General features: G+C 37.9%; 1 protein-coding gene across 1 annotated transcript; it reads left to right on the top strand.

Annotated features, from left to right (window-relative positions):
* The first annotated feature begins 327 nt into the window (after window positions 1-327).
* On the top strand, window positions 328-1,107 carry LOC107178763 (pollen-specific leucine-rich repeat extensin-like protein 1). The gene has a single exon (XM_015534353.1). It carries the CDS (start codon window positions 328-330, stop codon window positions 1,105-1,107), a length of 780 nt encoding a protein of 259 aa, XP_015389839.1.
* The last annotated feature ends 9,542 nt before the right edge of the window (window positions 1,108-10,649 follow it).

Raw genomic sequence — 10,649 nt, 5'->3', positions numbered from 1 at the left:
CTCTTCAGACTACTCTTCCTCCTTTCCTCCATTAGACACTCACACAGATTCCCAACGACATGTGATATCCAAACCTTTTATCCCTTCAGCCATTACCTCCATTGGCCACCTAGACCCTCCCAAACCTTTTGAATCAGTCCTTAACTGGCAAACCCAAAATGCCAGAGCACAGAATGATACTTTGTTGCATATTAATTCAAAAGTTGAGAAAATCAGTTACGAACTTAACAGATTGAGACGAAAGTTGACTCCATTACTGCCCAGATGCAGCAGATCCACCTCAATCTTCAATCCATAATTACTCAACTAGATTCAAAGTTACAAACCATGCTTGCTCAAAGATACTATGGCCCAGAATTTGACCAAAAAAAAAGGGAAATCAGACGCTTAAAAGCTGAGTTTGATCAGATTGAATCTGAAAAACAAAGACCTACCCTTTTTACCACATTGTCTCCTATCCCTTCCATAGGTCCAACTTATGATCCATTTGCCTCTATGCTTTCCCCCATCAAACAGTATGACCCTTCCAAGTTATTTGGCATGACTCATACCCTTTTCAGAGACAATCCCTTACCACTACCACCTAAACCTAACCCAAAGCCTAAACCTCAACCACGCCCCATCAAAATTCCTCAGCCATCCATGTCCATTCTTGGACAACAATCCCCACCGCCCGCACCTCCACTACCACCTCAATCCCAACCTCAAACTCAATCCAAAGACAAAGAACCCATGCACCAGTATAGTGCCCACACCGTCGATCCATCATCTACTCCCGATGATCAAACTTCTGCTCAAACTTCTGATTTAAATCTAGCCATTTCAAACAGCCATACTGAGTCTGACATAGAATCTTCAGTATCCACTAGTGACTCTGAAAAGTCCTATGCTGATATCACCAGAATCTTGATGGCCCAACCTGATCCACCTGATCATGGCCAAACCTCTCACACAGAACCATATGTTGATATTCCTTTAGAAGTTGACGACGACATGCATGAATTCTCTGCCACACACCAACCCCCTCCAGCCCAAGCCCAGACCGGTCCAACAAGTCAAAAATCGTCAAATGGTCCATGGTTCACATTTGCTGATCTTCCATCTTGATGAGAACCACAAAGGGACCATTAAAACTTCAAGTGATCCTTTGCACATTCATGGAGGCCCAATTACAAGAGCAAGAGCCAAAAAGATGCAAGCTGCTTTAAATGGATTAATTGAGAAAATATGGATTGAAAATGCAATTCAAGATGCAAGACATCATGAATTGGGCTTGAAGAGAAGACAAGGCATTGTGGGCATTATTCAAGTCATTGGGCAGCCAAATACACAAGTTGTATCAAATGCAGAAAGGTCAAATTCGGAATAAAAACTGTATTGATTGAGCCAGAATTAAAATGCAAGCTATATACCGTTGGAAAGATAATTAAGTTAGCTTTCCAATAAATTTTACGAAGCTGGATTTGGAGTTCTCTAGAAGGAGTTATGACCAATTCTTTACAGCTTGTTCAGACTTGGGATTTTCAACGAATCCTTTGTTTTTCAACTTATTTGTTTGTTTTGTTTCAAGTTTGTCAATGATAGCATTAATTATAGTAGGCTAGCATTAAGTTTGTCAAAGATAGCATTGATCATGGTGGGTTGGTGAAGACTTTTGAAACATCTTTTGACAAACTTACTTGGAGGGTTGTTCCAATGTTTCCATTTGTATTTTTAGGATCTTGGGTTCCTTTTAGCCTATTTAAATTCAGCAACCTTGGTATGTAAGGAGATTAAATGTTATTTTGAATTTGAAAGATTATCTTTCTTTGGTTCTTTTGAGAACTAGTGAACTTATCAAGAATTTACATTCTTGTGGTGTTCCAAATTTAGACTTATCACTCACCTTCTCATCTTTTTCTTGAGTGTGGCATCAATACCCTTCTCTATACCTTTGGTTCATGTTTTCTTAAGCATTGGGTCAAGGTTTTTGTTTGCCATAAATCTGTTTAGAACTTTCTTGGGAAGTTGAAACTACAAATTAATTGTAGGATTGAAAGTTTCATTGTGGGATTCGTATCATTTGGTATCAGAGCTAGTTTCTAATCAGGTTTGAATGTTGATTATCAAAAAAAAAAAAAAAGAAAAAAAAAACGTACAAAAAAAAAAAGATTACAAAAAAAGAGTCAAGTATTTCTACTTTCATAGTTTACACATATCAATTGTGTTGCTTTGCTTGCTTGCTTTCCTTTCTTCAATTTCCTTTTCATTCTTTGTGTCCTCTTAATTTCTTTTCTTTGTTAGTGTGCTGGATTGTCATATTTGGTGTGCCACTTGGTTTTTTTTTTTCTTGATTTTGTTTATTTAGTTCAATAAAGAACTGAAAGAGAGAATTAAGTGTGGTAAAAGGCAATTTGTGTGTTAAACACGAGAGTTAAGTGACATCAAAATTGAGTGAAATACGTGAGGGAGTGTTGTGAGGTCTTTTTGCTAACAATTTTTTTTTTTTAGATCACAAATATGTCAAAAGATCAAGAAGCTATAGACCAATCAATCATGCTCAAAGCCATGCAACAACAATTTGAGCACATGAATCTGATGTTTGGAGAGATCCGTGACAAATTGGAGAGGCAAGACACTGCCATAGCCAATCTACAAAGGGGGCAACAACCAATAGCTCCTAATGTAAGAGGTAATCAAGGGCGTGCTGTCATGGGAGAAGAAGATGGCGATGACGTAGATGATTTTGATGACCAGGCCACTGTTGACATGCGTGGAAGAGATAATAGAAGGGCAAGACATATAGATCGTGATTTGGGGAGTATAAAACTGAAAATTCCTTCTTTTCAAGGTAAACATGATCCGGAAGCTTATTTAGAGTGGGAGAAAAAGGTGGAGCTAGTATTTGATTGCCACAACTACTCTGAGGAGAAAAAGGTAAAACTAGCTGCTGTTGAATTTACTGATTATGCTATTATTTGGTGGGATCAACTTGTTTTGAGTAGGAGACGAAATCGTGAAAGGCCTATAAACACTTGGGAGGAGATGAAGGCCATTATGAGGAGGAGATTTGTTCCTAGTCATTATTATAGGGAGCTGCACCAAAGGCTTCAAAGTCTTACACAAGGTTCTAGAAGTGTGGAAGATTACCACAAGGAGATGGAAATAATCATGATTCGAGCCAACATTGAAGAAGAACGAGAGGCCACTATGGCAAGATTTTTACATGGGTTAAATCAAGATATTGCTAATGTGGTTGACTTGCAGCACTATGTTGAGTTGGAAGACATGGTTCACATGGCCATGAAAGTGGAACGACAATTGAAAAAGAAAGGTTCCACTAGAACCAATTTGGGTTCATCTTCCTCATGGAAGTCAAAATGGAGCAAAGATGAAAAGGTTGTTTCAAAGCCTAAGATTGAGCAAATCAAGGATCATAAAGAGGGAGGCAACCAAAGTAAAGGTAAATCTGATTCCCAACACTCTAGAAATAGAGATATTAAGTGTTTTAAATGTTTGGGGACAGGTCATATTGCATCTCAATGCCCAAATAAAAGAGTAATGATCTTGAGGGATAATGGTGATGTTGAAACCGAGAGTGAATCAGATGATGATCCTATGCCACCTTTGGAGGATGCTAATGATGGTGTAGAATATCCTGTTGATGGTAAGTTGATGGTTGCTAGGCGTGCTCTCAACATGCAAGTTAAAGAGGATGCGGAGGTACAACGTGATAACATCTTTCATACTAGATGCCACATCAAAGATAAGGTATGTAGTATGATAATTGATGGAGGAAGTTGTACTAATGTAGCTAGCACTAGTTTAGTTGAAAAATTAAATTTGAAAACTTTGAAACATCCAAGGCCATATAAGCTACAATGGCTGAATGATTGTGGGGAAGTTAAAGTAAATAAACAAGTGCTGGTTTCATTCTCTATTGGGAGATACAAGGATGAGGTTCTATGTGATGTAGTACCCATGCATGCTGGACACATTCTTTTGGGTCGACCTTGGCAATATGATAGGTGTGTGACACATGATGGATACTTAAATAGATATTCTTTTGTAATGAATAAAAGGCAAATCACTCTTGTACCATTAACACCTAGGCAAGTGTATGAGGATCAAATGTCAATAAAAAAAGAGAGTGATACAAAAAATGAAAATGAGAGTACAAAAGAAAGAGAGATTGAGAGAAAAGCAAGTGAAAAGATACAAAAAAATATTGTTGAGAGAAAAGAGAGGCAGCAAGTGAACTTGTTTGCAAAAGAGAGTGAGGTTAAGAGGGCTTTTTTTTCAAAACAGCCTATCGTTGTACTTTTGTGCAAAGAGGCTTGTTTACACACTAATGAGCTTAACTTTTCTTTGCCTAGTGCTATTGTGACTCTTTTGCAGGACTTTGATGATGTGTTTCCAAATGAAGTCCCTAACGGTTTGCCACCTATTAGGGGAATTGAGCATCAAATAGACTTCGTCCCTGGAGCTACCATTCCTAATAGACCTGCATATAGAAGTAACCCCGAGGAGACAAAGGAGCTTCAAAGGCAAGTTGAAGAACTCTTGGCAAAAGGATATGTGAAGGAGAGCATGAGTCCATGTGCAGTACCAGTTTTACTAGTGCCCAAAAAGGATGGAACATGGAGGATGTGTGTTGACTGTCGTGCAATTAATAAAAGCACTGTAAAGTATCGACATCCTATTCCTAGACTTGATGACATGCTTGATGAATTGCATGGTTCTTGTGTGTTTAGTAAAATTGATCTTAAAAGTGGGTATCATCAAATTAGGATTAGAGAGGGAGATGAGTGGAAAACTGCCTTTAAAACAAAATATGGTTTATATGAGTGGTTAGTGATGCCATTTGGGTTATCTAATGCACCTAGCACTTTTATGAGGTTAATGAACCATGTTTTGCGTGCTTTTATTGGCAAATTCGTAGTTGTCTATTTTGATGATATTTTGATCTATAGCAAAGGCTTAGATGAACACATTGAACATTTGCAAAGTGTATTGACTGTTTTAAGGAAGGAAAAGTTGTATGCTAATTTGAAGAAGTGTTCCTTTTGTACAAATCAGATTGTTTTTCTTGGTTATGTTGTAAGTGCTAAAGGAATTGAGGTTGATGAAGAGAAGGTAAAGGCTATTAAAGAGTGGCCTACACCTAAAAGTGTAAGTGAGGTAAGAAGTTTTCATGGTTTGGCTAGTTTTTATAGAAGATTTGTGAAAGATTTTAGCACCCTTGCTGCACCATTAACTCAAATTGTGAAGAAACATGTGGGATTTAAGTGGGGTAGTGAACAAGAAAAGGCATTTAATCTAATTAAGGAGAAATTAGTTTCTGCACCATTACTTGCTTTACCTGATTTTACTAAAACTTTTGAAATTGAGTGTGATGCTTCAGGTATAGGTATTGGAGCTGTTTTGATGCAAGAAGGGCGTCCAATTGCTTATTTTAGTGAGAAATTGGGTGGAGCAGCCCTAAACTATCCTACCTATGACAAGGAGATGTATGCATTGGTGAGAGCTTTGGAAACTTGGCAACATTATCTTCTACCTAAAGAGTTTGTTATACACACTAATCATGAGTCCTTGAAGCATTTGAAAGGGCAAGGTAAGTTACATAAGAGACATGCCAAATGGGTTGAATTTATTGAGCCATTTCCTTATGTGATCAAATATAAACAAGGTAAGGAGAATGTGGTGGCTGATGCATTATCTAGAAGGTATGCACTTATCTCTACATTAAATGCAAAGTTGTTAGGATTTGAGTACATTAAAGAATTATATGCTAACGATCCTGATTTTGCTAATGTGTTTAATGCTTGTGAGAAAGTTGCATTTGGTAAATTCTATAAGCATGATGGGCTTTTATTTAGAGAAAATAAATTGTGTGTGCCTCATAGTTCTTTGCGTGAATTGCTTGTGCTTGAAGCTCATGGGGGTGGTTTAATGGGACATTTTGGCATTGCAAAGACTTTAGATGTTTTAAAAGAACACTTCTTTTGGCCACATATGAAACGTGATGTTGAAAGAATATGTGAGAAGTGTATCACTTGTAAACATGCTAAGTCAAGAGTTTTACCCCATGGATTGTATAACCCTCTGCCCATACCTAGTGAACCTTGGGTTGATATTTCTATGGACTTTGTTTTGGGTTTACCTAGGTCAAAAAGGGGAAATGATTCTGTTTTTGTTGTTGTTGATAGGTTTTCAAAGATGGCGCATTTCATTCCATGTCATAAAACTGATGATGCGACAAGCATAGCTAATTTGTTTTTCAAGGAAATAGTCAGGTTGCATGGAGTACCAAGGAGCATAGTTTCAGATCGAGATGCTAAGTTCTTGAGCCACTTTTGGAAAACTTTGTGGGGTAAGTTGGGTACTAAACTTTTGTTTCCTACAACTTTCATCCACAAACTGATGGACAAACTGAGGTTGTAAATAGAACTCTGTCTACTTTGTTGCGTGCCATTATTCAAAAGAACTTGAAAACTTGGGAAGAATGTTTGCCACATGTTGAATTTGCTTACAATAGAACTGTCCATTCAGCTACTAAATTCTCACCATTTGAGATTGTATATGGTTTTAATCCATTAACTCCTTTGGATTTATTACCTTTACCTATTGATGAACGTGCTAGTATGGATGGTAAAAAGAAAGCTGAATTTGTCAAGCAATTGCATGAGAGAACACGTCAACACATAGAAAAGCGAACTGAACAATATGCTACTCAAGCCAACAAAGGACGTAAGCAAGTGGTTTTTCAGCCTGGAGATTGGGTTTGGGTGCATATGAGAAAGGAGAGGTTCCCAGCACAAAGGCGTTCCAAGTTACTTCCAAGGGGAGATGGTCCATTTCAAGTGGTTGCACGGATCAATGACAATGCCTACAAATTGGATCTTCCTGGTGAGTATAATGTGAGTGCTACTTTCAATGTTTCTGATCTTTCTCCTTTCGATGTAGGTGAAGATTCGAGGACGAATCCTTTTGAAGAGGGGGGGAATGATGAGAACCATCAAGGGACCATTAAAACTTCAAGTGATCCTTTGCACATTCATGGAGGCCCAATTACAAGAGCAAGAGCCAAAAAGATGCAAACTGCTTTAAATGGATTAATTGAGAAAATATGGATTGAAAATGCAATTCAAGATGCAAGACATCATGAATTGGGCTTGAAGAGAAGACAAGGCATTGTGGGCATTATTCAAGTCATTGGGCAGCCAAATACACAAGTTGTATCAAATGCAGAAAGGTCAAATTCGGAATAAAAACTGTATTGATTGAGCCAGAATTAAAATGCAAGCTATATACCGTTGGAAAGATAATTAAGTTAGCTTTCCAATAAAGTTTACAAAGCTGGATTTGGAGTTCTCTAGAAGGAGTTATGACCAATTCTTTACAGCTTGTTCAGACTTGGGATTTTCAACGAATCCTTTGTTTTTCAACTTATTTGTTTGTTTTGTTTCAAGTTTGTCAATGATAGCATTAATTATAGTAGGCTAGCATTAAGTTTGTCAAAGATAGCATTGATCATGGTGGGTTGGTGAAGACTTTTGAAACATCTTTTGACAAACTTACTTGGAGGGTTGTTCCAATGTTTCCATTTGTATTTTTAGGATCTTGGGTTCCTTTTAGCCTATTTAAATTCAGCAACCTTGGTATGTAAGGAGATTAAATGTTATTTTGAATTTGAAAGATTATCTTTCTTTGGTTCTTTTGAGAACTAGTGAACTTATCAAGAATTTACATTCTTGTGGTGTTCCAAATTTAGACTTATCACTCACCTTCTCATCTTTTTCTTGAGTGTGGCGTCAATACCCTTCTCTATACCTTTGGTTCATGTTTTCTTAAGCATTGGGTCAAGGTTTTTGTTTGCCATAAATCTGTTTAGAACTTTCTTGGGAAGTTGAAACTACAAATTAATTGTAGGATTGAAAGTTTCATTGTGGAATTCGTATCACATCTCATAAATGGAGAGAGAGACTTACTGAAATGTCTGCTTGGATTGACCTCCAAATGCTAAGGCCCGGAGCAACGACTCAATCAGTCCTTAGAGAATTTGCTACTCATTTTACGGGTGCTCTAAGAGATTGATTTCATTCTTTAGGCCAATACAGACAATTACAGTTTTTTCAATTACCCGAAGTCTCAAGTGCCCTTGCGGTTATTCATGAACAATTCCTTGGAGACCCCTCTGCAGTTTTTGAAGCAGCACGACGAGACTATCTCAACATGAAATGCTGCTCACTCAATGCTAAGGATCTTGACTTTCATTACAAACGAATGTCCTTGCTGTTCTATAAGCTTAATGGCTTCAATGAGCCAACATTAAAGCATGTCTTTCTGGCTTCCCTTCCAGAAGAGCTCCAACCCGATATACAACGGCAACTCACCGCCTCCAATCTCAACCTTGACAACCTCTCTCTTGGCAAAATCTTCCAGATTGCCGAAATATGCCTTGACAAACTTTGCGAGCAGAAATAGTTTTTCAAAGAACTGTTGAGAGATACCGAACCATTCAGGAGTACCTGCAAAAAGCCCTATTTACAAATCAAATATAAAAAGAAAAAGGATTGTGATTGCAGTTATAAGAAGAAAAGGCATTTTCGGAAATTCAAAAATCTGGCAGTTTCATCCAAACCCCGTAGGTCCAGAAAGCCTTACCGATTCTTCAGAAAAAAATCATCTTCCTCCAGAGAATTCAAACGAAAATCATCAAGCAGATGTTTCATCTACAAAGAGGAAAGGTCATTATGCTAAAAGATTGTCCTAACAAACGAGAGAAATCCATCTGGCTAGTCGAACATCTTCAAGCCACTACAAACTACTCTCCCGCGACGGATGAACTGGAATTCTATTTCTCTGAGCAAGATGAACCCAATGATGAAACCGTGTTCGCATTACAAAATTCCTCTGATGACTCAGACAATGATGTGTCTCAAGTTATCTTCCACCAACAATTACTATCCCTTGACACTACTGTTCCTATACCCTCCATCAAACTCCATATCTTGCCCTCAAAATTCCAAAGGCCCATTCCAGCAATTGGTCTCATAGATACTGGCACCTAATGTAGCATGTTAAACCCCAATATCCTTCCATCTAAATACTGGACAAAGTACGAAGAAAATTTCAAGGCCGTTAATGGCAAATTTTTCACTACCTCTTTGATTACCAACAAACCTATTGGTATTCAAATATTCCCAAATTGTGTCATTTGGACCAAGGTTATCGGTTCAACCCTTCCTAATAAGGATATCTTGTTAGGATTTGACATACTTCACCAAATCACACACCTCCAAATCATTCCCACTGGAATCCGAGTCAAGTCCATGTTCAAACCATTCACATACATTCTGAAACTCTACAATTTGTCTGACACTCCCCAGTCCTACCAGGATATTTCATCCCATCTTTTGCGTTTCTGTGCAGAGTCCCATTCTGAGTTCACCCATCCAACTCCATTGTGGAAAAACCCATCTTTCTTCATTAAGTTACCTTTCAAACTCAATGAAGACATTAACCCGACTAAAGCTACTCATCCAGGAATGAGTCCTTGTAACTTACTCCTAAGCCCAAAAAGAATGTTCACAACTTTTAGCTCAAGGTCTAATCGAGCCCACAAGTTCTCAATGGGCTTGCCAAGCCTTTTATGTTGAAAAGCATTATGAACTTGTCAGAGGAAAGAAACGCTTAGTCATTGACTATCAGCCGCTAAATATGTTTTTGCAAGATGACAAATTTCCTTTGCCCCGACGACAAAGTATGTTTACTTTTCTCAAAAATGCCTAGATTTTTTCCAAATTTGATTTAAAATCAGGTTTTTGGCAATTAGGCATTGAACCCTCGAAGCGTTACAAAACTGCCTTTTGTATCCCAAATGCCCATTATCAATGGACAGTCCTTCCCTTCAGCCTCAAAACTGCCCTATCCATTTTTCAAAAATACATGGTCAAAATCTTTCACCCTATCCTGCATCATGCATTAATTTACATTGATGATATCTTGCTTTTTTCATGTCAAAAAATAAGGTCCTCCCAAACAAGCACCTCCTCCGACTCAAAACTTGGTTCTCGAAATATGACTTCACAGTCCAGCATATAAAAGGAGACCTAAACCTCATATCTGATCTCTTGTCCCGACCTTCATCTTCATCCTTAAGAGTCTTTTTTACCTCAGTTCCATTCATCTTCATGGCTCCTACTCTACCCAATACAGCTTTAACAAAAAAGTCCTTCCCTTGCAATCTCACTTTCTCCTGTCCTTATCAAATCCAAGATTTTGTAAAGAATTTATTTTTTGATTTTTCATGAATATATATCGCACCCAGACATCAAGATCACCTCTTTCTTACAGGCCTAAAGATCAATCCCTCCAGGGATGTCACAGAAGATGAATTATGATATATATGGTGTCTTATCATCTTATACGCCACCAAACTGATCTTTCTTGTACAACATAAATGTACGTGGCGTTGTTCTACCAAATCTACGATAGCACAAGTCTGTCCTTAGGGCCAGTAGGCTGCAAGTTCTGGTTTCCAACCGATATACATATAGGTGCAGCAAAACCTAAAACGCTTCTTTAGAGGTTATATAACCCAAAACAGACTTTCCTTAGTCTTAAAATAGGGTACCAAACCATTCAAGAAATCATCATAAGTTTTC

This window comes from Citrus sinensis, chromosome 2, assembly GCF_022201045.2.
Source record: "Citrus sinensis cultivar Valencia sweet orange chromosome 2, DVS_A1.0, whole genome shotgun sequence".
Lineage (NCBI taxonomy): Eukaryota > Viridiplantae > Streptophyta > Magnoliopsida > Sapindales > Rutaceae > Citrus > Citrus sinensis.
This window is presented reverse-complemented; position numbering and strand designations above follow the sequence as displayed.